The sequence below is a fragment of the Ursus arctos genome, unplaced genomic scaffold (genome assembly GCF_023065955.2).
Source record: "Ursus arctos isolate Adak ecotype North America unplaced genomic scaffold, UrsArc2.0 scaffold_27, whole genome shotgun sequence".
In the NCBI taxonomy this organism is placed as follows: domain Eukaryota; kingdom Metazoa; phylum Chordata; class Mammalia; order Carnivora; family Ursidae; genus Ursus; species Ursus arctos.
In genome coordinates this window covers 15951309-15978871 of record NW_026622952.1, presented here as the reverse complement: position 1 = coordinate 15978871, position 27563 = coordinate 15951309, and the positions used below count along the sequence as shown (strand labels likewise).

General features: G+C 43.7%; 1 protein-coding gene across 1 annotated transcript in view; it reads left to right on the top strand.

The window, feature by feature from the left end:
* PDGFRL (platelet derived growth factor receptor like) overlaps positions 1 to 27563 on the top strand; it is a 59359-nt gene that overhangs the window by 16193 nt on the left and 15603 nt on the right. The window contains exon 2 of the mRNA XM_026508450.4: positions 831 to 1128. Coding sequence (XP_026364235.2) covers positions 831 to 1128 — 298 coding nt within the window. The remainder of the gene's footprint in view (positions 1 to 830; positions 1129 to 27563) is intronic.

Below are 27563 nucleotides of genomic sequence, written 5' to 3'. Positions count from 1 at the left end.
CAGTTACTTTTGAGCTTTTAATAACTTATGTGGAAGTTTAAAATGAGCACAGGTTTGGGGCTCCCGGGTGGCTCAGTGGGTTAAGCGGCCAACTGGGTTTCAGCTCAGGTCATGATCAGGGTTGTGGGATGGAGCCCCCTGTCGGGTTCCTCGCTCAGTGGGGAGTCTGCTTGAGATTCTCTCTCCCTCTGCTCCTCCCCCCACTCATGTGCCTGCTCCCTCTAAAATAAATCTTTAAAAAATAAAAATAAGTAAATGAGCACAGGTTTAGGACTTACTCCTTCCTAAGCTTTGTATGATGTATGGACGTCGTCCACCCAGATACACCCAGACTCCACTGTGCACGCTCATTTGGGAGACAGTGTGTAGTGGTTTGAACTCCTCTGAGTGTGCTCATGGGGCAGTCTGTGTCTGCACTCCCTGGAGATGACCTATTCCTGCGTTTAAACAGTAAATTCAGAATGAACAATGACCGCCCTGAGACCACAAGGACAGGAAACAGCCTTGAGTGGCCTTGATGCTACCGTTCGCTGTGACCCCTTAGAGACTGTAAGGGTGAACTACAAGGAATAGTCTTGTGGTTTGGTAAGTGTGATTTTAGTTCATATGTGCAATATTTTGCTGAATTGGAATAAAATCTTTGAAGCTGAAATACCTTCCCTCTCGGAGACTCATTGTTTTACAACTAAAGAATGAACCGGGAACGTAGTGATTATGGCTGAAAATAATTTTCATGTAGGAGACGAGTGTCAAAAATTCACCTGCTTTAAGTGTGGGCTCCTCAGGTTCGTTACTACTTGAGTCATTGTTCTCTCCTCACGTTTGTATAGTTACTGGCCAACAGCCTCCCAAGAACAAGCGTCCAAAGGAGCCGGGAGAGAATAGAATCAAGCCCACCAACAAGAAGGTGAAACCCAAAATTCCCAAAATCAAGGACAGGGACGCAGCTGATGTCACACCGAAGGCGCAGTCTATAATGATACATATGATGGATAAAGGCCGCTTCCAGAAACCTGCCGCCACCCTGAGTCTGACGGCGGGGCAAACTCTGGAGCTTCGATGTAAAGGGAACAAGATTGAATGGAGTTATCCCACCTATCTTGACACCTTTAAGGACTCTCGCCTCAGGTGAGCACTTGCTTATGTATTTTTACTTGCGTTGGTCAAGGGTTTAGTGTTAAATATTGCATTGTTTCTGCCATCTACCATCTCACCCTAATAGCTTATAAAAAAAAAAAAATGAGGGGCGCCTGGGTGGCACAGCGGTTAAGCGTCTGCCTTCGGCTCAGGGTGTGATCCCGGCGTTATGGTATCGAGCCCCACATCAGGCTCCTCCGCTATGAGCCTGCTTCTTCCTCTCCCACTCCCCCTGCTTGTGTTCCCTCTCTTGCTGGCTGTCTCTATCTCTGTCGAATAAATAAATAAAATCTTTAAAAAAAAAAAAAAAAAGCTCAATGAGCAAAAGCCATAGGTTTTATTTCTTTGTCCAGTTTTTTAAAAAAATTATTGCAAATACTAGCCACATGGGTTAAAACAGGGAAATTTTATACGAAGCCAAAAGACAAGTAATTGAAACCGTGATGCATAGATATTGAAGAATTCATACATAAAAATAATGAGCCCAATCACTGCTTTCTCTTATTTTTTATGTAATCATAATGAAAACCGAAATAATCTAACTGGAGATGCCTATAAGCACGTTGAGAAGAAGTCAACTTACACTGACTTTGGACTTTTCCGCTGCTTCTGGCTTGTGTTTATTTTCTTGAGTGTGTTTCGTTCGTGTTCACAGTTTCGGTTGGTGAGACCGCTACGTTCGAATGAGTACCTTCTGGAGCCTGGGTTTCTTGTGCAGGAAAAGTGGTTAAAGTGATGCTTAGGGAAAGTGGTAAAAGGCAAGAACATGGAGCATGCTTCAGTGGGTCCTGGGAGGACCCCGGGGCCTTAGGGGCTGGGGACCCAGTGCATATTTGTGGGGGTTCCCCCGAAATCCGTGGGCCTCCTCCATTTTCTCATGCACGGAATGAAGGGGATCTGACTGCATGATTTCTAGGATTCTTTCCAGCTTTTTCTTCATATGATTCAGGAAAAGGAAATGCAGGATATTGTCTGGAATGACTTGAATGGTGAAAGAATGAGGATCTCAGGCATCAAAAACTCTGTGTGTTCCTGACAGGTTCATTTTCCACACAACATCCACCCCTCACATCTTCCCCTCCCTCCAGGACACTGGCACACCCTCAGCGGCAGGGACACTAAACTGGGGAGCATCCTTGCCTCCCCCCCAACTCCCCTCAAACTCCTGCATCCTCTCAATCTGTAAACCCATCCGACGGCAGCCCCAGCCAATGTTGCCCCTCACCGACCACACCCAGATGTCCCCCTGGGCTCCTTCTCACTGCGGCTGGGCTGAGGTCTTAAAAATGTGGATCTGAACAAGCCCTTCCCCTACTTAGTGGGTAGGGCTCCACTGGGGGATAAAGTCCGACATCTTTACCTGACTGATGAGACCCTCCTTGAACTCAGAATCTCTCTCGAGTCACCTCTAATCTCTAGATTAGTATCTCTGCTTTCACTAGCCTGGGCTCCTGTAAGATCGTTAAATGTGCCTGGCTCCCCTCGGGGCCCCCTCTTCACCTGGCTAACTTCAGCCTGCCTGTGGCTTTCTCAGGAAAGGCTGTGTCCTGCCTCCTGGGGTTCACTTTCCCATGGCCCAGGCTGCATCCTCATTTGATCACTCTTTATACTTAGCGTTCCTTTTTTTTTTAATCTGTGTTTTTCATGGGGCTTAACTGAGTCCTTGGCATTTAGCTTTAGCTATTGAATGACTAGACAATCTTCTCCCCCTTCTTAGACACATACACCTTAAAGAATAAATAAATAAAAATATATACAAGTAATTCCTCTCCATCTCTCTACCCTCTTATATTAAGACTCTTTCACATTTTATTCTGAAGATGTTCTGGCTTCAGGAGATAAAATAGTGTAGAGTTTTCCTTGAGGGATATTGGGTTGGATGAAGAGTGGTATGGGTGTGTGTGTGTGTGTGTATGTGTGTGTGTGTGTGTGTGTATTTTAAAGTATGTGTGTACATCCCCTGCTTAGGACAGATCTGGAAAGATTTGCTACCATGTACCTTTAAAATGATTTAATTTCCAAAGTGAGATTTACACACTTTGTTGTAAAACCAGAATTGAGCTATTTTAAATCATTCTGAACAGCTAATTTTTGACTCACGGTATTTTAAACCTAGATGATTTGGCCCTTGAAGATATCGTATTTTCTAGAAGTATTTTCAAAGTTGTATTGGCCACAATATGTTTGAAAAGATCTTAAGGACTCAAAGTAAAGTGAACATGAATCCGAGTTGAAGAGAAATATCTAAGAGCTGGAAAGCCCCATTTTGACTTTGTAACATTAAACTGTATTCATTTGAAGCAGAGTCAGGGCTTTATATGAAAGTAAAGACAGATGTGGGCCCCCAAGGACCTTACCAAAAAATGTGAAAAATTTGAAAAACATCTAGTCATAAGTCTATATAAAACAACAACAAAATCACGATTTATTTGACACCAGAGATTCAACAAATTGACTCTTGACAACTTTCCCAGAACGTGGTACCTTTGGATAGAAGAGAAATATTCATCTTGTGTTTTCTTTTTCTGTGGGATGAGTTCTTACCACTGTTCTGACAGCTTTGGGTTTGGAAGCTCCCCAGGTGTGCTTCCAACAAAGCCTGGTCATTTTAAGCAATTTTGGTAGCTTTCTGGAACAAAGTTCACAATGCTACCACATTTGTCCAAATTCAGTCTTCTGACCAGAAAAGGGAAAGGGTTATAGAACAGAGAGGTCAGGCAGAGGCATAACTAGTTTTGAATCCTGCTTTTACCACTAACCAGTAAAGTGCTCTTTGATCAGTAATTTGCCTAGAACCCACTTTCCTCATCTGGAATGTCGAGCTTATATTATCTAATGTAGGCGCTGCCTGGCCCATGGCAAATGTTCGATAAATTGCAACTAATTGTTACTAAGCAGTGTATATTTCTCAAGCATGATCATCGAGTGATCTTTTGGGACAGTTAATTCTGATCGAGACTCAAATCAGGGAATGTTGCACAGACAGCGTAACTTATAATATAGAAGATCCACAAAGGATTGTACGCCTCTTTCCTTTTTCATTTAATTGATCAGTTCTTTGTAATCTGGGGCCTATGTTCATCTTCCCCCATGAAAATGTAAGCCACTTGTCGGCAAATACCGTGTTTGCTTGGTTCATCATGAGATTCCTAGCACCTTGAAGAGTGCCCGACACACACCAAAACTCAGGAAATAGTTTTTGGTTTCCCCAGGGGTTTAGTGGTTATTTCAGAAACCAGTTCCTGGGCATGCATTTGTTCACTCAACATTCAAAGACAAATACACTTAGCGCCAACGTGTGCACTGTGCATATGCGGCGGGGAGTGACAACAAAATGTGAATATGTTTTATATCTAGGGTGCTGTGCCACCTTGGATCCATCCCCACTATCTCAGAGCCTAGTCTTGCTTCACCTTATGGGGCCATTTTGTCAACTGACACCCCCACCTCCACCCCCAGGAACTTTCCCCTCTTTATCCATCTTGTTCCCCATCTATGCTCATTAGTCTCCAGGGTCTGTTGTTTCTACCTATCTCTTGAATCCATCCTAAGTAAGTTATGTTGCCCTCTGTTTTTCCTTTATCCCTTCTTGGAAATTTCCAACCCAAGATGAACCTGTTCAGCCACTTCTTGCCCACACTTGGGCACTGAACACTGATGGAGGAAAGCATGCAGCTGGCCAGATGGGTGCCATTAGACTGTGGTCACTTCACTTGTGTCTGGCAATGCTGGATAGATTTCTCTAGAGAGCTCACTTTTCCTCTCTTCTTAAACTTCTGATCTTTTCCATCTCTTTCCTTTGAGCTAATGAAATTCTCACCTAATTTTTTGAGAAATTGGAGCCCTTAAATTGCCTTGACTTCATCTTATCACATCCCTTCCTTCCCTACTCTGACAGTTATCAAGGAGGAAGGGTTCCTCCCCCTGGCTAAGGCCAAACTGCCTGTGTCTTGGATCTCAACCTTGCATGCTTTCTCAGGAGCCTTGAGATATCAGTTATTGCCTCCCTGTTTGGCATCGTCAACCTCCCCTTCTCAACAGGATTCCTTCCATAAGCCTTCTCCATATTAAGAAAACCCACCTTGGCCCCCATGTGCCCTCCAGCCACCTTCCTCTCTTACCTTCAGAGCCAGGCCCCTTGGAAGAGTTTCTCTCTACTCTCATCGTCTCCATTGCCCTCTTCTATCACCTTCCACCTAGACTACCTGACCCACTACTCCATATGCATTTTTTTAAAAATTTTTATTTATTTATTTGACAGAGAGAGACAGCCAGCGAGAGAGGGAACACAAGCAGGGGGAGTGGGAGAGGAAGAAGCAGGCTCCCAGTGGAGCAGAGAGCCTGATGCAGGGCTTGATCCCAGGACCCTGGGATCATGACCTGAGCTGAAGGCAGATGCTTAAGGACTGAGACACCCAGGCGCCCCTCCACATGCATTTAATCACCAAACTCAAGGTCATTAAATCCAGAGTTTTCTTTTCAATCCCCATGTGACTTGCCCCACCAGGTCCATTGAACAGAAGGGAACGCTCTGCTCTTGGCTGCCACAGCATCATTTTCTCCCAGTTTTCTTCCTGCCTCACAGGCCCTTCCTCCAGCTCTGCATTATCCATTCTCCCAGATGTTAAATGTTGGTTTTGTGTCTTTTTCTTTTCTCATTACGTGCTACCAAATGCCCTCCATTGGTCAGATGGCAGACCTTAATATTTCTGTTGAGCTCCAGCTCCGAATCTCCTGCTCCCCTGCCTGACCCTTGCTCTGAATGGAACCATCTGAAACTGAGCTCATACGTCTTCTCCACACCTGATCACCCTCCTGTGTCCCTCAGTTCAGTGAATGGCACTAATTCCACCTAGTTGTCCTTAACCAAAAGTCTGGAATCCTCTTAGATGTTTCCCTTTTACTTCCACATCCAATCAACTACTACTGGATGCACCAATGATGCTATTCAATGGTTTCTTGCATCTTCCTTCTTTCCACCATGACAGCAATGACTCTTATCTCTTACATGGACTACACTGTAATCTTTTAACTAGCTTTTCTGCACCCAATCTTGAACCTGACCTCATCTTCTACATAGCAGTCAAGTCTTTCACAAAAGCACGTCTGGTCCTGTCACCTTTCTGCTTCAAGCTCTTCAATAGAGCAATTCTGTTGCTCTTAGAATGAAGTTGAAACTCCTGATACAGCCCACAAGGCCATGCACAACATGACTCTGTCTTTCCCTCCTGTTTCATTTCACTTCATTCTCTTGTTCACACTCCAGGCTCTGTGGACTCTTTCTGATGCCCAGATGTGCCAGTCTCCTTCTTGCCTGGGCCTTTGCCCATTTGCGTCTTCTTGCTTGTAAGGCACATACCGGAAAAGCTCTTCACCAATCTTCAGATCCAGGCCTGTCCTGTCCTCTCAGCCCCCGCCCTCCACTGGGCCCAGTTACACACCCTCACCGAAGCCCTCATCACCAATGGTTCAATCACTGTTTTATGTTTGTGTCCCTCACTCGGCTGTCGGCTAGGCAGAGATGGCATCGGCTTATTCACTGGTACACTCAGGCCCTCCATCGCTATGTGGGCGCAAGTACAGTGCTGGGCGCTGGGCAGAGAGCGGGTCAAAAATCAGGCCCCTGGGGTCATGAGACCTGTAACTCTGGAACAAGTTCATGGAACTTGAGAGGTCAAAGGGATCTTAATGGTTGTTAAGCTTAAGGGCCTCTTTTTAACAAATGAGGAAACTGAGAATCATAGAAGGTAGATGGCTTGTCGTGAGTGACAACGGGTGAGCAGAAGCATGAGGCTTAAACCCCAGCCTCCTGGTTCCCAACACAGAGCTGCTATTCTGCACAAGTTCTCTGAGCTGTGTCTCACGGGACGCATTCAGACCAAAGACCACTCTCGGCCTCATGGAGGTAGGTGCTTCAGGGAAGACAGATTTGTTGTTAACTACTCTTCTTCCTCCTCCTCCTCTTCCTCCTCCTCCTCTTCCTCTTCCTCCTCTTCCTCCTCCTCTTCCTCCTCCTCCTCCTCTTCCTCCTCCTCCTCTTCCTCTTCCTCCTCTTCCTCCTCCTCCTCCTCCTCCTCGTCTTCTTCCTCCTCCTCGTCTTCCTCCTCCTCCTCGTCTTCCTCCTCCTCCTCGTCTTCCTCCTCCTCCTCCTCCTCCTCCTCCTCCTCCTCCTCCTCTTCTTCTTTTTTAGCTTTTTGGGTACTTATAAATCTGATTTCTAAAATTAAGACTCAAAACAGAAATAAAAATATGCTTTCCCAAAGGGGGCACTGATTCCTAGCTAGGATAGCTTTGGATTGAAAGTGATTGAAATTTCACATTGATCTCTGTTAACCTTTTGGACATCAGAATGTGAAAACATTACACTGGGCTACTTGGGAAGAAGAGCTTTGTCAGAAGGTCATAAATGGGGGCGCCCTGGTGGCGCAGTCGTTAAGCGTCTGCCTTTGGCTTAGGGCGTGATCCCGGCGTTCTGGGATCGAGCCCCGCGTCAGGCTCTTCTGCTGGGAGCCTGCTTCTTCCTCTCCCACTTCCCTTGCCTATGTTCCCTCTCTCGCTGGCTGTCTCTGTCAAATAAGTAAATAAAATCTTTGAAAAAAAAAAAAAGGCCATAAATGATCCCTCATCCTCAAAGGTGGACGTTGACCACCCCCTGGGATGACCTGAGATGATGTGTGCTTGTGGGCTTCTTCAAGGCTTCCTGTTCTGTGCTGCTCACTCCCTTCACATTGGCAAACCCATGTCATTAGAAGGCCCACTAGATGGCAGGTTTCAGCTGCGTTACACTTCTCTTCCTTTCACCAGTTAAAAAAAAAAAAAAAAAAAAAATTCAAAGGAAGACTGGTTGGGAAAAAGGATTGCACATTTGTGCTGATGGTTCTTTCATTCTTGCAGGCTACGCAGTGGTCACAGTGTCAAGTTATAGTTTAAGCAGTCTAGAATTTGTTTCCTAACAAATAAAAAAGGGGTGGGCATCTGTAAGCTCATGTGCCCACACCAGGGTAAGTTCACTGGTAGTGCTGAGTCCTGCTGAGTCTTCCCAGAGCGCTGGGCTCTTGAAGAGTTTAGCTGGCGCTTCAGAGGCTAACAGTAAGGTGAAGATTCTGTATTTTTAGGTGCTGAAATTGATTCAGACTTTAATTCTAGATTCAGTTCACCCCAGATCACATAGATCCCCACTCTCTTTTGAGACTGGAATTGGCAAGGTTGTTTTTCTGACTGTATTTGGTACCATTTATTGACTGTTCTGTTTCCTAACTCCTCTGCCTGCCCCCCTCCTACTTTCCTGCTTTTTGACTGCCCATCTTCCCACCACCACTCTCCCTTAATTTTTTTTTGTTATTCTTTTCCAACAATCATTATTATTATTACTGTTATCATTATTAATTTAGCATTTATGATGTTCAAGGTCCTATGCTAGGTGGATGCTGGAGATACGATGGTGAGCAAGATAGACACAACATCTGTACCCGTAGAGCTTTTAACTATAGGGAAAGATACTATTAAATAAGCGATTTTAATATATAGCTGTGTGAAGGCCTTGTTAGCAGAAGCACAGGGTCAGAGAGGAGAAAACTCAAGCTAATACCTGAAGGCTGAGAGTTAACCAGGTAAAGAAGGGGGTAGGAGAAGAATATAAGAAAATTGCAGAAGGAGAGAAGAGCATAGGAGTTGGCTAGAGCTGAGAGAGTATAGCACCTGGAACATTGAGGGTGTTGGGGGAAGATGGGGTAGCTCAAGGTAGTGGAGCCAAAAGGAAGTGACCATGGAGAAATGATGGTGGAAGGTAAGCAGGAGTCAGCCTGTAGAGGGCCTTGTCGGTTATGCTGAGGGATTTAGAGTGAAATGTAAGGGCATTCGGAGTTGTCGACTTAAAGCCTTCATAAACAGACACACATAGAAAGTATAGAGAGAGATACACCGTACCGTGAGGGTTATTATTCCTCACTGCCTGTAGGACAAACACAACATCACTTCCCAGTGTCAGGTGTACCCACTCTCCCTCCATGCACCTCACACCCATTGTCCACAAACTGGGGTCTACAGACATATTCTGGACCTAATGTTTCTTTGCAAATTTAAACAACTTGATTTTTCTATTGATCCTATAAAAAAAAAAAAACAATATAAGAATGTTCTAGACCAGGGCACCTGGGTGGCTCAGTCGTTAAGCGTCTGCCTTCCGCTCAGGTCATGATCCCAGCATTCTGGGATCGAGCCCCGCCTCTGGCTCCCTGCTCGGCAGGAAGCCTGCTTCTCCCTCTCCCACTCCCTGTTCTTGTGTTCCCTCTCTCGCTGCCTCTCTGTCAAATAAATAAATACAATCTTAAAAAAAAAAAAAAAAAAGAATGTTCTGGGCCATCTGATCAACCTCTACTAGGCAATCAACATCCATTTCCATCTTTTCTGGAAACATTTTATTCCTCTCATAATACACTTTCAGAATTTAGAGCAGGGGAATCTTGGCACAAGGCTGAACCAGGGAAGAAACTAAGCATCTTAGGGTAGGTGGCCCGGATGAGGATTAAATATAAGACAGTGTTGGGTAAGAACAGGCAGACACTGTAGACTTCAGCTCGCTTGTTAGCATTGTCAGAGCTTTCGAAACAAGCCAGGCTGATGTGGTCGTGAAGAAACCCTGCCTCTCCTCCCTAGAAAATCAGCGCCCAGGCATTGTCTTTCAGGATGTTTCTGTGTGTCTGGTCGGATGTTAGCATTTTCCAGTTAAGAACTTTAAGTTGGGAGGAGTAGGTGGGGCACAGGAGATCTCTTTGATGGCTGGTTTGTCTGAAAACAATAAATAGCTTCCAGAAAGAAGGGAGGGCATCTGGATTCTCACCCCACCACAGTGGGCAACTGCTGGCTCCACCCACAGACAACACAAAGGGAGGGCAGCCCAAGAAGCAGACAGCTGGTTCCAGGCCAGTCTAATCCTTTACAGCTTCACGAAGGAGTGTGGTCTGGAGGATATTTTAAAAGAAAAAGAGAAGGACATTAAGAAGTGTTTATAAACAGCAGAATCCCACTGTCGAGAAGGAATCTGCACAGATTTTGGTAAATATTGTGAGTAATATTCTAGTGTTGTACTGAGCAAGATGACTTTTTTTTTTCTTTGATTTATATTAGGTTAGTCAAATAAACCTGACACAAAACAGACCATTATAAGTGTATGGACCATTTCTAAGTACACAGTTCAGAGGCAGTAAGTACTTTCATATGGTTGTGCAGATTTCTTTTTAATTCAAACTTACTTTCCTTCAAAGCTCATTTTGCTTTATTTTCTGAGCAGAACAAATGATGAGGTTTCATGAAAATTCTGGCGCTCTCCCTTGGCTTTTGGATTTATCTAGATGTGCCATTTGGGTCTAATTCGCAGTGGGAAATAGAAGCATATATTGCAACCAAACTCTGATACTTACCTTCAAATGGATTTCTACCCCAGAAAACAGTTGAATTAAAAGTGAAGAGTTGGGGCGCCTGGGTGGCTCAGTTGGTTAGGCATCCGACTCTTGATCTCAGCTCAGGTCTTGATCTCAGGGTTGTGAGTTCAAGCCTCATGTTGGGCTCCCTGCTACGCATGGAGCCTACTCAAAAAAAAAAAAAAAAAAGCTTATCCAGCTCTAAAGGTACCACTCTCTCTTCCCAGACTCAAGGGCGCCAGTGCCAGGCCTCCCAACATTTCCCCAGAGATGGATTGGTGGGGGTGGCAGGATACAAGACTTCTCTGGGTGGACTAGATGTTCTGACAGTGTTCAGGTTGCAGAAAAACACAGCTCTGTTCCATTCAGGACATGGGTGGGGAGGGCAATAATAGAAACCACTGCATTGTGGTGTTGTCAGGATGGAATGAGGTCATGCAAGTAAAGCTTGGCACACACAGTGAGCCATGTCAATAAAGATGAGCTATTTTGATTCAGAACACTGTACCCAGAAGAAGTAAATCACAAGAAAACAGGCAGTTTTTCAGGAATTTTGTTTTTAAAAATTATCGTAGACACTTATCTCAATCTCGTACCGGCACCAGATGTCCGTCATGCCATGGAGTGTTTACTGACATTCGGACTCACGGTCCTGAGTACTTGAAGATCCAGCTATCCCCGGTGTGCTAGGCATTAAGGTGGAGAAATGGCTTGAAGTGAATCACACAGTTTGGGGGAAAATGTTTCCTGCTCTTTTATTTAAACATTTAAAAAAGAATGTCGTTGTTAACCAACATACTTAATTTCTTGAGCATTCTGATAAAGCTGGGTTTATCCCAGAGGTGTTGCACACTATTAAAATATAGTAAGATTACAGTGAAGTCGAGCTAATGCACCAACCCAAAGACGCTACGGGAGTATCCTAGCACTACTTTTGATGATAATTTTGGAGACTGTGTTGCAAAATGGGGCATTGTTTCCAGGATGACATTAAGTGATTGCCTGTGTTTTACAAATGAAGCCCTGCTTTAAAAAATATGTGTGCCCACCACACACAAAAAATATACGTACGTGTGAGACCTGGGATTTCACGTGCTGCAAAAACTGAAAACGGGTGTTAACATAGCCTGATCATCTTCTGCCAGGTATTTAAATATGCAAAATGTACATAAAGCCATTTTGCAAGGCATGTCAGAAGAGGAAGCAAGAAAAGAGGAATAAAGGATAAACTATAAAATGGGCAATTTTATGTTCCCTGGCACATAGCTGTGTAGAATGGCACAGGATAAAAACGGCCACACTGAGACGTAGAGCTTTGCCTCCAGGTTCTGAACTCCGCTCCCCTAACAGCAATATCCTCTTGCGTGGCCGCTGGCTGCAGGGGTCGGGCGGAATCTGCCCAGATCCTCAGCGGTGGCCTCCTACCATCCCGCCTTCCCAAACTGTTCACTCAGCCCTGGGGCCTCGAGATCCTCTCCCCTCCCCTTGTTTGGTGTTTTACTGTGCAGACCCTTTGTTCAGATGGTCTTTTGGGCTTAATCTTGACTTTGCTTGGATTCTGCCTTCCAGATCACACCCTACGGTGTCATGCCTTAATTCTGACCCCACCCTACCTCCTAGTAGCCAGGTTCCATGATGCCTCACTTGCCTCAAAGGGGAGGTCAGATGGTGCAAGCTCACACTTCCCCATTAGAACCTTGCTCTTCTTTATGAAGTTGACATAGTAGCTGGGACAAAGCAAGATGTGGGGCCCTGTGTACTAACCAAAAATGACAGGAGAGAATACGCCCTTATACGTTATTTACATAGGTGGCTCATGAAATGGTACAAGATATGTGACCAGCTGATGGCCATCCTGAGGGGAAGACGGGGGACCACAACCACATGTATAAAAGCAGAAGGGGTGACTAGGGCAAGTGTGTCACAGCTCGAGACTAATAGGTGTTCAGCTGAGCAGAGCGTGTGCCACATAGAATTACTGGTAGCCTAAAGACAGTCTGCTGTGTCAGGAAAGCATACGTGAAAAAACAAACAGAAGTGGTCCAGACCACAGAAGCTTTTGAACTGGTGGGATAAATGACACACATAGCATATATAATGACAGAGCAACTATGGACAGTTTGTAGTCAAGTGTGAGTATGTGGGGGCTGATGGGAAGGAGAGAAGGTAGCAGTCAGCAAGGGCTAGAGAGGCAGATCAGTTCGTTGAGTGATTATTTGATTGCAGGAGATTGGCCTTGAGGATAAGAGAGAGAGATGTGGAAAGAAGAGCATAAAACCTCCCCAAGGCATCAGCCTGTACCATCAGCTTGGGGAACGGCTCGTTCAGCCTGGATCCTACATTTTATAAATGAGTAGGTTAGACCCACAGAGGTTAAGGAGTTTCTCAAGTTGTGCAGCTTTTAGTAAAAGTAGACTAGGCTCGAATCCAAGTCCCAACGCCCCTCTGGTCTCAAGAAGGCGGTCTGTTTCTTCAGGCTTGTTCAGATTTACCGTCCAAGTGGCATTCATGTGAGTGGGCACCTTGAAAATGTTAGCAAGATTGGAGATTCGGTGGAGCTCTCTCTGCTGTGAGTTCCTTGTGCAGGGTATGAATGGGGCCTGGCCCACGGGCTCTGCATTCACTATTATAACTCGGCTGTAATACACTCACTGCAGCTGTGTGCCAACAGATTCATACCCTACAGCTTGTTTTCCTAACGAGGGTGGTGGAGGCTGGCTCCATTGTCTTCTGCCACTCCTCTTCCCTGAAGATGTGGCCTTGAGCACTGGGCTAAGCAGAGCTGGGGAATCTTTTTTTCATGCTACTCAGAGAAGTGCTGATGGGCTTGCTCTATCTACTATGATTAGATGCCAGAAATATAGTAATGTGAATTGTTAACATAAATAATCCCTATACCTCAGAATCATATGGCTGCCAAGTCTGAAAGATGACCTGGTCAGAATTACATGACAACAATGATTTGTCATTTCTACGAGGTTCTCCACATGGTGAGTGGACATCTGCTAAGTTTATCTCCTACCATCACCCAGAAACTTCCTCTACGTCACACATGTGGTCAGAATTTGGTTCTGTATTGGAAAGAATACACAGGTTTCCTTTCCAGTGCACAGTAGAAAGCATGCCAGACTTTGTTCCCCAGGGAGTCCATTCCCAGCTCTGACTTTAACTGGCTGCGTGACCTTGGGCGAGTCGCTTGATCTCTGTAAAATGAAGGATCCAACTAGATGATTCCTAAGGTCCCTTCTAGTTCGAAAATGACTTTTGGCACCTGTACTTAATTCAGGGCAGATGATATGGGGCCAACGAGTAAGAACCTTCAACTCAGTTTCACTCATTGAGTTCTGTTCTCTTCTGCTCAGTCACCTATAACTCTCGTCTGCACAGCATTATGACAGGCAGAAGGCTATGGGGGATAGACAAACATGGTTTCTGCTTGGGAAGATCATTTCAATAGAAATAATCGGGAGCTGAAAGTTACATACTGCAAAGTACTATGTGAGAAAGGCAACAAGTGTAGAATGTGAGAAGCTTAGATCCGTGTGAACCGGGACCACACCAATAACGCCTAACATCTGTGGGCACATAGGCTGTGCCAGCATCCTTCTAGGATCTCATACATTTACTAACTAATTTAATTCTCATAACCCACGAGGTAGGGACTATGATTATCTCCATGTCTCAGATGAGGAAACAGTATAGTAAGACTAGGTAACTTGGTCATGGTCACAGAGCTATTACCAGGTGAACTGGGGACGTCCTGGGCCCTGGGGACTCGGCCCAGCCAGACCCAAAGGAGTTGGCAAATTTTCTTGATCTTGTCACAAGAATGAATTCAAGGACGGACATGGAGCATAGCATAGTGGATGTTAGGACGTTTTGCAGAAGTCATTTCGGCAAAGGCCGCGGAGCAGAACGTTAGTGTGGTCCTGTCTAAGCTGCAAAACAGGACGTCAAAGCTATTGTATTTTAGCCGTCCTGACTCCGTAGTTTCTTGCTGGGGACACTGGCCCTGACTACTTAACTGTCCAACTCACTCCTAACATCCCTACTGGTGTCGATTCATAATTTGAGGCATCTAAATGCACTATGGTGGGTGAAGAAATGCCTAAACTGAAAAATGAGGTTTGCCAGGGAGCCAGGAAGAACGAAGCAGCCATCCTGGGTTTCCCATAGTCCCAGCTGGTCATTTAATAATAGTTATTGCTGACCCATCTTAACTTCTCTGGCTCAGGAGCAGACCGTTGCCATGTTACAAGGACAGCAGGATGGCCAAATTCTTCGAGGGAGGGTCATGTTTTGCAAAAGCAGAACAGACTCGATCCACATGTACTACGATCTTTATAGGATCTGTCGGCGCTGCTTCTCTATGAAAGTCCCTGATGTTCAGGCTCAGTCTCTTTAGCGTGAGCCTCGATTTCGATGACAACAAATTCAGAAAGTAGAAGAATAGCAGTAAGAAGATTATGTACTTGTTGATCATTTTTCCTTGGGGTCCCGGGGAAGATGTAAAAAAAAAAAAACCAACCCTTTGTTGCCCTAAGATCCCCAAATCATGAACAATACCAAAGGCACACAGGCCGTCGGGGTAAATATTACCAGTCTGTCCTTCCAGTAACCAGCATGCTTGGGTAAGGACGCGGAGCCCTGCTTGTTGGGCGGTTTTAGCTTCCAGGAGGTTTCCCCTTTTGAGTAGGTCATAGTAATAGCAGAAGCGGCTTGCAAATTCCCTTGTTCATTCCTGCAGAATGACCCATCAACAAACGAAATTAGATCAGGATCAGTTAGAGGGATATCTCGTAAATCAGCAGTCCCAAAATGGGACACTATTCCCTCGCAGTTCTGGGGCTTGCCGTCCTCGAGTACAGGCAGTAACAGGGCAGGATTATGGACGTCGCAGCACGTAAGGTGTGGAGTAGGTGGTGAAAGCAGAAGGATCTCATAGGAAGTGACTCTACTTACAGAGAAATATTGAATCAATTCAGAGTTAAGACTTTGGACAGCATGTGGAGTTTGCAAATATATGCCATTTCCTAGGGTCAAATCTACTGAGTCCTCCGCCCACTTTGCAGCTGTGGCTATGGCCTTAAGACAGCTGGGCTAGGTAGGCATGAACTTCTTACTCGGGTTGTATGCTAGCATGGGCAACAGGCCTATGTTTATTACCGTGTTCTTGTGTGAGCATTCCCAGGGCTCGATGACCTCTTTCCTGCGCAAATAAAGTAGAAGCTTTTGAGTAGTGAGTCCCAAGGCAGGTGGTTCTTACAGCACTCGTATTAGCCTCATAAAAGCCTGCTCATGTTTGTCTTCCCAATGAAGGAACTCAGGGATGGAAATTTCAGTAAGTTCATGCAGTGGGGAAGCTAATAAAGAAAACTTAGGAACCCATAGTCTGCAATAACCAGCCAGCCCCAGGAATCCGGGAAGCTGTTGCTTGGTTGTGGGTCGAGGAAATTCCTGGATTAGCTTAATTCTTTTTGGAGACTGCTGAATTCCGTTAGCTCTTGGATCATGACCTAGGTAATGAACACTGTGTGGAGGTAATTGCAAGTTTTCCTTAGAGGTCTTGGGTCCCTTTCAACGAACTATTGCTGCAAATAAATGAAGTCTCCTAAGGGTGCCTCTTTGGTAACTGAGCAAGGCAAAAGTCACTGCCCTGTTCTAAAAAAGTCAGTTTCCCAGGGAGCTGGAGGGGGCTTACATCTTCGCTAAGTACTTGAGAAAACAGGGTGTCACTGAACTCTCGAGGCATGACTGTCAAGGTAGATTGTCTATTGTTCCTGGTTAAGGCAAACAGATATTAGCTCTCAGTGTCTGCAGGGATACTGAGAAAGATTTCACAAAAGTCTGCAATAATGAAGCATTTTAAGTCTGATCGAACTTGAGAAGGTAGGGTGTCCAGGTTTGAAACTACGGGCAGAGTAACTATCTTATCAATAGCTCTCAAAGCCTAGACAAATTACCATCCCTTCCTGTTAGGTTTCTGGGCTGGCAAGATCTGCCTGTTGCAAGGACTAGTACAGGGAATGATTAACCCCTGGGTGATTAAGTCACCTCTATGAGTGTGAGGCCTTGTATGGCCTTAGGCTTTAATGGCTATTGAGATATTTTGGGGAGAGGTTTAGTTATACCTATCTGAATATGTAGAGATTCTGCACTTTTAGTCTTCCAATGTCCATATTAGAAGTAGCCCACAGACTTTTGAACACCTCAATTAAATTTGAGGACTTTTGTTGGAATTCTTCCTCTTTTATGACAAAGAATGTAGAGAACATAAAAGGTCAGGTTGGTCAGGAAATTCTAAGGTGAGGTCATCATTGGCCATAAAATATACTAGCTCTTTTAATTTAGAGAAATCTCTAATAGACCGGGGTTGTATCACATAGCAAAAAGGGATGATTTTCAGTCGAAGGTCCGAGTCATCTGTACTGGTTGAGATAAAAATTCTCTCTGAACTTTAGGCGATCCTGCACTATGGAAACACCTTTTTTACTTTGAAGGATTTGTTCCGCTATGAGGGCGGGGTTATAATAGAAAGCATAGCTCCAGTATCAACTAAAATTTGGCAAGTTTTCCCATTAGGTTTAATTTTAGTTTCCCCATGGTTGTTTAAGGGAATTACTATAGTAATTGTTTCTGGCAAATTCCTCAGAGTCCAGTCAATAGTGGGAGGTTCTATGTGGGAACCCTCCTTTAGAAGTAGATATAGAGCTTTCAAGAAGGATTTGCATATGACCTTTAAGAACAGCCTCTTTTTTAGCGTTCCTTCCAGTTGATCATAGTGGAGGCATCAAAATTTGGACCAGTGTTTTGATGGACCCCTAACAGGGTGCAATGTGGGAGGCCCAGGTATTGTTTTGGGTCTCTGGCCTTGGAGCTGTTGTGGCTGTAAAGCTAATACTGGAGGATTTTTGCTCGCAGTCTTGCTCCAGGGTCCTTTCAAAATGCGTGGCTTGGTAGGTTGGGAGACCGACTCTTGATCTCTAGGTCCTGAGTTCAAGCCTCATGTTGGGCTTCACACTAGGTGTGGAGACTACTTACAAAAATAAAAGATAAAAAACAATGCTCTGCTAAGGCACGAATGCAATCCGGTGGGTGGCTTCCTATCCTATTTGCTGTCGGTTTAGAGCAGGCTGGGTGAACTTATTTATTGTATGGAACCCTGAATGGCATAGAAAAAGGACTTCCAAGTGGGTTTTAAAGTATGCCGCGGATTTATCTTTTTTTGTTAAACCAATTGGTGAAGGCAGGGAAGACTCTAGGAATGGCTCGTAAAAGTTCTGTTGCTATTTTTCGAGCTTTTTCTGGCCGCCAAGATGTTAAAGATGGAGGATCTCAGATATCATCCCCAGGGTTTTGCCATCTTACCTCCTGCATCCATTTTGGGTGTTCCCAGGTCCTACCTACATGTGGACAGGCAGATTGGGCACCCTGGGGACACAGGCCTCAATAATGACTCTAAATTCTTCAAAAAACTTTTGGAATTCCTCCTTAGGCTTAGACAATTCTTTAACTGTGGCCCTTAATTCAGTCTTTGACCAAGGAATGAAGGATTACCGGAGGAGGTTTGTCTGCAACCTCAAGTAGTTTTATTTTAAAAGTTAACTGATAGTCTCTTCAGAGTGAAAGGGCAGTTGAGACAGAGAATTAGTAAAATGTGAGTACTCAGGCTTAAAAAAAAAAAGATGAGAGTAAGTGGGAGTCACATCTGTCCTATCTTTTGCTTTAGTAGCTCTTGTGTCTTTAATTTTTCATTAGCCTTTTGCAATGGGTCTTTTAATGAAGTTATTTTGGGATCTTGAAGACTTTTGGAAGCATACCAGTTAAAGTAGGCATCCTGTTCTGTTTGTTCAACTTGGGATCCCCTGCTGTCAAGTGCATTTCTTAAATAAGCAATCCTGACTAATTGGAATGTTCCCCATAAAGGCCATTGCAAGTCTAGGTTATTTTTAGTAAAAATTTGCCATTTTGCTAGATAACTGTAGCTTCCAGGACTATAATTCTTAAACATAAACGTAGATGTGATGGAAGGTGGCTCGCTCAACTCTTTGGGTTGAAGAATTTCAGTTCTTGTAGCTAGCCTTTGAGTTTCCCAGAGCCAAACACACACCTAGGGGAGTCCATCACAAGAGTCTGCTGAAGGTACATGTGCTCCAACAACCTTTAAATGTTCCACCCGTGCCCACCAATATTTGCAGCTTTTTTGACTTCTGAGATTTCCGTTAGCAGCTAGCCCTTATGTAATATTCACTGAGGCCTCCCACAGGACTCAGTTCTGCCCAAATTGGACCCAATCCTGGACCCAGTTTGGTTTTTAAATTGAACCCAGTCCAGTTAAAGCCCAGATCCTAGGCCCAGTGCAGTTTTTAGGTTGGACCTAGTCTACTGGTGGCTGAAAACTACCAACACTTCCCTATATGGAATCTGGAGATTGTAGGATTGAACCAGCAGAAGCCAAAAATGGGGACTGTAGATTGATTCCAAGCAAATGGGGAACTGCACCTGCCACCAGCAGTGCTCAATGTGGAATCTCGGGAGAGAACCAAGGGCTCTATAGGGCACTGTGGAAAGCCAATTAGATCAGGAGCTGGACACAAAGCGAAGGGAGCTCAGATTCAAGAGGAACTTACCCATAGTCCTCAGAAAGGGTGTGAAAGAGAACTCAAAGTGTTTGTGGCTGCCACACCTGTGTTTCTTGTTGTCCCCAAAGCTGCTAAGTAATGAAGGATAGTCGGGAGAAAGGCAGGCAGGGACAAGGGGCCCTTTCCTGAGGAAAACTACCCTTAAAAGGAAAAAGGGCTTGTCCTGTTGTTCTAGGCTTTACTCAGTGTCCTAGCTTTACGTCTTCCTACTGGGAGGACTTACGACTTGTAACAGAAAGGAAGGGAATGGCCTTGGGTAGCCTAACCCACGCCCAGGAGGCCGGATCAACAGCCAGTGGGATATTTAAACAAAGAGCTTGATCTAGTGGCCTGCGGCTGGTGGGCGCACCTTAAGGCAATGATGGCTGTGCTGTCTTGATTCCAGAGGCTAGGAAACACCACCCTGGAAGGAGCCCGCCACCCTTTCCCACGTGAACAACCACCTGATGGGTAGATGAGCTCGTGGACAAAACCCTGACTGGCTGACAGGCACATGGAGGGTTAATCAGATTAGAATAGCCCTCACCAAAGAGCCATAAGAACCTCTAGATTTAAATGCCAAATCTGCAACCCTCTCCGGTCCCCTCCCTCTTTGGGAGCTTTGTACCATTGCTCGAGAAACTTCGCTTTCTTTAACTTTGCTGCTCACCACTCTCTGTCTGGTCTACTTCTTCATTCTTTGAAGCGGCATGACCAACAAATGTGGGCACTAAAGGGAAAGAAATCCTGCAACAGAAGTCGCCGTCAGTTCTACTGACGCCATTAAATCTGCTAAAGAACAAAAATTAAACAAGTGAATTTAAAGATCTAATTGGCTTTCCTCAAAGATTCGTGAATCAGGCAGCATCTCATGTAACAAATAGAAGAGGCTCCCAGGAGTTGTACGAAGTGGAAGGCTTTTATAAGCAGAAATGGAGGGGGGCGGGGACAAGGACATTATTAGCAACAGAAGAGAAAGGATTGTTTCAAGCAAGGTTACCTTTCCTCAGGGGGAATGGCAAGAAGTCTGTCATACAGATGACCTCACTAATGCTGATCAGGAAGTTCCAGATTGATTGGTTAAAAATTCTACACCTAGAAGAGGCTGAAATTGCAGTTAGTTTAGGTATTAAGTCTTGATGGGACTTAACCTAAGCGATTCTGTTTTGGTCCTGTATCTTATTAATATCACCGTTTTACAAATGCCACTCTACATAAATGATCTTTCTATGAATACAACTCTGAAGAATAACCAGGTTTAGGCCAGATGGCAAATAAGAGAGGCTTTCAGAGGGAAAGAGATGGCTGAAGACTAGGATGGAAATAACCCAGTATGTTTGGGATAGATGAGGAATCTGGTTGTGTGGAGAGGGGCTAAATAACGAACGTGTTGGGAGACTTGAATACCAAGCTAAGCTGACTGCAGCTGACTCGCTTTGCTCTGGGAGCTGCTGTTATTGTAAAGCTGGAGGTAATAATAAAATGGTTTTTAGGAAAGTGTATCTGACAGTTTTGTAGAACATCTGAAGGGAATAGAGAAGATATTATACTGGAAGGATCAATTTGTTGGTTGATAAAGTGTAGGGAACAGAAACAACACGGAGAGTCATTGGTAACAAGATTCAGCCTGATATCAAGATTCAGTCTGGATGACAGATGGAAATGTGGCTCCATTAGAAAAAAATAGCAAAGCCAAGAGTGGGAACAGGTGAGAGGGGAGGCTGAACGAGATCCAGGAGCCTGGGAGGGCAGGTACAAGCTCCAGGAAGGTGGTCTAGCCTGGACAGGTTACCTGTGCAAGAGGAACAAGGCAAATTTGAGAACAGAGTCACACTGTACTCAATTATTTTTATACTCCAACTGGCAGTAATTTTTAAAATCAGAGCAAAATAATATACTGGATTTTTGGGGTCTCCAGATAAATTTCTACCAATCCTGCCTTTTGGAATCCACAGGCTAGAAAGGCAACAGGATAAAAAAAACGAAAACAAAAAAACCTCGCCTCCAGATTTTTAAACTACAAACGAGCCAACCACCATCACACATTTATAGAGTATCTGTTCTAAAGTTTTGTAAGAGTTTTAAGTTGCTTTGATTTTACTGTAGTTTTTATTTTGTTATTACAAAATAATACATGCTTATATAATTTAGAAAGTTAGAAATTATAGATAAGTAAAAAGAAGAGGTTACTAAAAATCTCAAGAAACAATGTTAATACCTTAGCATAGAATCTTCCAGCTTTAGTTTTACTTTTATTAGAGTATAATTAACGTATTGTTATATTAGTTTCAGGTGTATAATGTAATCATTCACCAATTCTGTATGTTACTCAGTGCTCATCATAAGTATACTCTTAATCCCCTTCATTCTTTTACCCATCCCCCCACCTACCTCCCCTCTGGCAACCAACAGTTTCTTCTCTGTATTTAAGGGTCTGTTTTTGTTTGTTTGTTTCTCTCTTTTTTCATTATTCATTTTTTTGTGCCTTAAATCCCACATATGGGTGAAATCATCTGGTATTTGTCTTTCTCTAACTTATTTCACTTAGCATTATACCTTCTAGGTCCATCCACGTTGTTGCAAATGGCAAGATCACATTTTTTTTTTTATAGCTGAGTAATATTCCATTCTGTATATATACCACATCTCCTTTATCCATTTGTTTCTTGATAAAACACTTGGGTTGCTTCCGTATCTTGGCTATTGTAAATAATGCTGCAATAAACATAGGGATGCATACATCCTTTTGAATTAGTGTTTTTGTTTTCTTTGGGTAAATACCCAGTAGTGGAGTTATTGGATCATATGGTAATTCTATTTTTAATTTTTTGAGGAACCTCCATATTTGTTTTCCACGATGGCTATACCAGTTTGCATTCTCACCAGCACTGTACGAGGGCTCCTTTCCCTCCACATCCTTGCCAACACTTGTTATTTCTTGTCTTTTTGATTCTGGCCATTCTCACCGGTGTAAGGTGGTATTTCATTGTGGTTTTGTCTTGCATTTCCCTGATGATTAGTGATTTGGAGCATCTTTTCATGTGTCTGTTGGCCATCTGTATGTCTTCCTTAGAAAAATGTCTATTTAGGTCATCTGCCCATTTTTTAGTCAGGTTGTTTGTTTTTTTTGGAGTTGAGTTGTAGAAGGTCTTTATGTATTTTGGATGCTAATTCCTTATCAGATATATCATTTGCAAATATATTCTCTTGTTCAGTAGGTTGCCTAGTTTTGTTGATGGTTTTGTGTGTGTGTGTGTGTGTGTAGTCCAAATAGTTTATTTTTGCTTTTGTTTCCTGAGGACACCTATCTAGAGAAATTTTTTATGGTTGATATCAAAAAGAAATGACTACCTATGTTTTCTTCTAGGAGTTTGATGGTTCCAGGTCTCAGATTTAGGTCTCTAATCCATTCTGAGTTTAGTTTTGTGTGTGCTGTGAGAAAGTGGCTCATCCCTTTGCGTGTAGCTGTCCAGTTTTTCCAGCACCATTTGTTGAAGAGTCTTTTTTACCCATTGGATGTTCTTGCCTCCTTTTTCATAGATTAATTGACCATGTAAATGTGGGTTTATTTGTGGGCTCTCTATTCTGTTCCAAAGACCTGTGCGCCTATTTTTTGTGCCTGTATCACACTGTTTTATTACAGTTATATATTATATCTTGAAATCTGGGATTGTGATGGCTCCAGCTTTGTTCTTCTTTCTCAAGATTGCTTTGGCTATTTGGGGTCATGTTTCCACACAAATTTTAGGATTATTTCTTCTACTTCTGTGAACAATGCTGTTGCTATTCTGATAGAGATTGCATTAAATCTGTAGATTGCTTTGGGTAATACGGACATTGAACAATATCGGTTCTGTTCATTCATGAGCGTGGAATATCTTTCCATTTGTTAGTCCCATCTTTGATTTCTTTCATCAGTGTTCTATCATTTTGGAAGTACAGGTCTCTCACCTCCTTGGTTAAGTTTATCCCTAGGTGTTTTATTATTTTTGGTGGAAAGTTTTAATTCTCCCTTACCAGTTTGGATGCTTTTTATTTGTTTTTCTCATCTGATTGCCGTGGCTAGCATTTCCAGTACTATGTTGAATAAAAGTGGTGAGAGTGGACATCCTGGTCGTGTTCCTGATCTTAGAGGAAAAGTTCTCGGTTTTTCACCATTCAGTATGATATTAGTTGTGCATTTGTCTTATATGGCCTTTATTATGTTGAGGTATGTTCCCCCTAAAACCTACTTTGCTGAGAGTTTTTATCATGAATGGATGTTGCACTTTGTCCAATGCTTTTTCTGAATGTCTTGATCAAGTTTTTTTATCCTTTCTTATGTTGGTATGATGTATCAGGTTGAATTGATTTGCATATATATATATTTTTTAAGATTTTATTTATTTATTCGACAGAGATAGAGACAGCTAGCGAGAGAGGGAACACAAGCAGGGGGAGTGGGAGAGGAAGAAGCAGGCTCCCAGCAGAGGAGCCTGATGTGGGGCTTGATCCCAGAATGCCGGGATCACGCCCTGAGCCGAAGGCAGATGCTTAACCGCTGTGCCACCCAGGCGCCCCTGATTTGCATATATTGAACCATCCTTGCATCCAGGGAACAAATCCCATTTGATCATGGTGAATGATCTTTAAATATGTTGTCTGATTTGGTTTGCTAATATTTTGTTGAGGATTTTTGCACTGATGTTCATCAGAGATACTGGTCTTTGGTTTTCTTTTTTTTATAGTGTCTTTGCCTTGTTTTGGTATTAGGGTAATGCTTCCTGGACCTGGATGTCTGTTTCCTTTCCCTGGTTAGGGAAGTTTTCAGCTATTATTTCTTCACATAAGTTTTCTGTCCCTTTCTCTTCTCCTTCTGGGATCCCTATAATGTGAATGTTTTATGCTTAATATTGTCTAGAGGTCTTTTAAACTATCTGTATGAAGGGGCCCCTGGGTGGCTTGTCGGGTAAGCGTATGCCTTTGGCTCAGGTCATGATCTCAGGGTCCTGGGATTGAGCCCCCCATCATGCTCCCTGCTCAGTGGGGAGTCTGCTTCTCCCTCTCCCCCCACTCCATTTGTGTGCTCACTCTCATGTGTGTTCACTCTCTCTCTCAAATAAATAAAATCATTTAAAAAAAACTATTGGATGATTTCCACTGCCCTGTCTTCCAGATCACTGATTTGTTCTTCATCCTCTAATCTGATATTGATTCTCTCTAGTGTATTTTTAAAATTTCAGCTCTGATGAATTCTTTTTAAATATTTGATTTCCCTTTCTTGAACTTTTCACTGTGTTCATCCATTATTTTACTGGGTTCAGTTAACAACTTTATGACCGTTACTTTGAACTCTTTATTAGGTAGATTGCTTATTGCTTATCTCTTCTTCATTTAGTTCTTTTTCTGAAGTTTTGTCATATTCCTCTGTCTCCTCATTTTGTCTGACATGTCTCTCAGTCTTGAAGGAGTGGCCTTATACAGTAGGTGTCCTCTGGGGCCCAGAAGAGCAATCCCCCTGGGGTCACCAGAACCAGGCACTTCAGGGGTGCCCCCTGTGTGATCTGTATGCACCTTCTTGTGGTTGGGCTATATCTGCTGCAGGGCTGCTGGTGAACAGGGATGGCCCCTAGCTGTGAGGACCAGCTGTGATTTGTGATTATGCTGGTGTGTGTGGTTGTGCTGGTGTGTGTGGCAGGTTCCCCCTTCTCAGGACGTGATTCACTTTGAGGGGTGATGGTCCACACCAAGGTTGCCCACCAAGTGTGGCAGGGCATACTGGGAGTCTCATCGAGGCATACCAGTCCTAGCCAAGGCCACCTCCTGGGTGTGGCAGAATGGCAGCCACTTTGGTGGGGTATCTGCCGGTCAGGTGGGTCCACAGGGGAATGTGGAGGTGAGGTGGGTGGTACTAGCAAGGTAGATGGCATGTATCAGAAATGGCACCCACCAGCGCTGGGCCAGGTAGATGGAGAGTAAAATAAAATGATACCTACAAGCTCTTCCCTTTCTAGATAAAGTTCCTATAGATTCCTGCCTCTTCAGTCCATGCACCAAAATTAGTCACTAAATCTCTCTCACATATGACCCAGGCACTTTTCAAACTGCTGCCTCTGTGCTAGGTCTCAGTGGGAGTAATTTGTGTGCAAGCCCTTTAAAAGTGGAGTTTGGGTTTCCTATGGTCTCTGGCTTTCTTGGAGTTAAACCTTGCTGGTTTTCAAAGCAAGACATTCCTGGGGCTTGTCTTCCTAGTTCAGGTCCCCAGGGCGGGGCTCCTGATGTGGGGCTCGAACCCCTCACTCCTCGGGGAGTACCTCCTCACTGTGACAGGGGTGTGGGTCCCGACTAGACCAAGTCTTTGACCGTTCTACCTATCTCAGTGTGGCTTTTCGTTTATAGTTGTTTGGGAGCTGCTCTGCTAATCTGTAAGTTGTTCTCAGAGATAGTTGTTCCGTATGTAGTTGTAGTTTCATTGTGTTCTGAGGGGAGGTGAGCTCAGGATTTTCCTTTTCTGTCAACTTGATCCACTCCTATTACTTCTTTTTTAAAAATATAGAAGAATCTGGCATAAATCATTGTAGTAGAAAAGTCTTAAGTCCCATTCATGTACATTGATATTATCTGTTAGCATAGAAATATGATAGTTGTATCGCAAGGGCTTTGAGTAGGTCCTTGGATAGTCCTCAGACATACAGAGGGAGGGAGGGAGGGAGGGGGGGGAAAGAAAGGGGGGGAGGAAGAAAGGGAGGGAGGTGGAGGGGGGAGGAAGGTGGGGGAAGGGGGGAATGGAGGGAGAAAGAGTGAAGGAAGGAAAGAAAGGAGGAGGGAGGGATGTTTTAGCTTAGTTTTTGATATTGAAACCGTATTCGCTTTGTTCCTCATTTTGCATATTTGGTTCTCTACTAGTTTCTCATACATATTTCTTTTCATCATCTTTTTTTTTTTTTTAAAAATCATAAACTGTGAAACTTTGATATGTTTTACCAGCTGTCTGTTTCCCAGGGTTTGTGCTTTGTTGATATGGCTCCATTCCCAGAATATCATGGAGCAATTATTTTCTGACACATTCTTAAAAAGAAGCTTAAACACAAGGCCCTGTACAAACACTTAAAATATGAACAAGCAAATACGCAGGAATCTTTATCTCCTTTGATGCTTGGCACAGGTCCTTGCATGTGGTGGAAGCTAAATAATTAATTTTCGAAGTGAATGCTGATTGAGGAAGATTTTGGATTGCATCTTTTCCCCTTACTCCCTATGCTCCTGTTTTATGTCAACAGAGACAACAGCCTCCACCGCCTATCTGGGTTCTGAGAGTTGAGTGGCCCTGGGGACGTTATTTAAACTAACCTTCAAATTCTTCTCCTGTGGTTCCAATGCTTACTTGGGAAAGTTACCTAGCCTTTCGGCCAAAATTTGCTCACCTACAAAGTGGGTAGGATAATAGCACCTACTTCCCAAAGCTTTTATGAGGATGAAATCAGTAAAAAATCTACAAAGGGCTTAAAACAGGGCTTAACACCTATTAAGCACGACTTAAGTTTTAGTTACTATTATTAGTTTGATCATCTCCGTCTCATGGGATTGAGAAAAAGTAACGTGAGCCTTGGGTGCTGGCCATTATATAGTAGATGTTTAATAACTAGTTGTTTTCCTGCCCTTTTTCCCTTCAATTACTTGCTGAAATGTTAACTGGCCACGTAAATAGAAAATGGGGTATCACAAATATTACTCAGCTAATTTAATTAAATCTTCCATGTATTTTGGTGTGTGTGTGTGTGTGTGTGTGACCATATTTAATAGGATTTGCAAGCTAGTTAGAGGCACCATCTCTTAGTCAAAATTCCTTCAGTTCATTTCAGTAGAATAGAAATCCAAGCCCCTTTCATTTACAAACATTTTTAAGCTGAGTCTTTGTGACACTAGGATTAGAAGCCTACTGTTCCCATTTGGAAAACAGTGGACAAGATACTTCTCTAAGTTTCAGCGTCCTCATCAGTAAAAGAGAAAACAATAATACCTCTATCCTAACTGTCATGAGAACTAGAGGGTCATCATAATAGCAATATCCAAAATGTATTATGCGCTTACTCTATGCCCAGCACTGTTCTAAGTCTTGGAACTTCTTCAAAGGGCGTAGTGCAAAGCCTCCAAGTCCTAAGCGTTAGCTGTTGTTGTTAAGTCGGAAGAACTAGGTGTGGTCGGACTGTGGAAGGCATGAGCTCCAGCTAAGGAGTCTCAAGGTCCTGGTGGAGCTGGGGTTTGAATCCCATTGGGATGGCCCCAAAGTCCATGACCATATGCCTCATGTGCTGCTGCCTGTCACCACAGACCTCCGTCCACCTGTGTTCCAGACATCTCTTTGCCATGCACCAAAGTGCCTTTTGTCTCTTTTCAGGGGATCTCC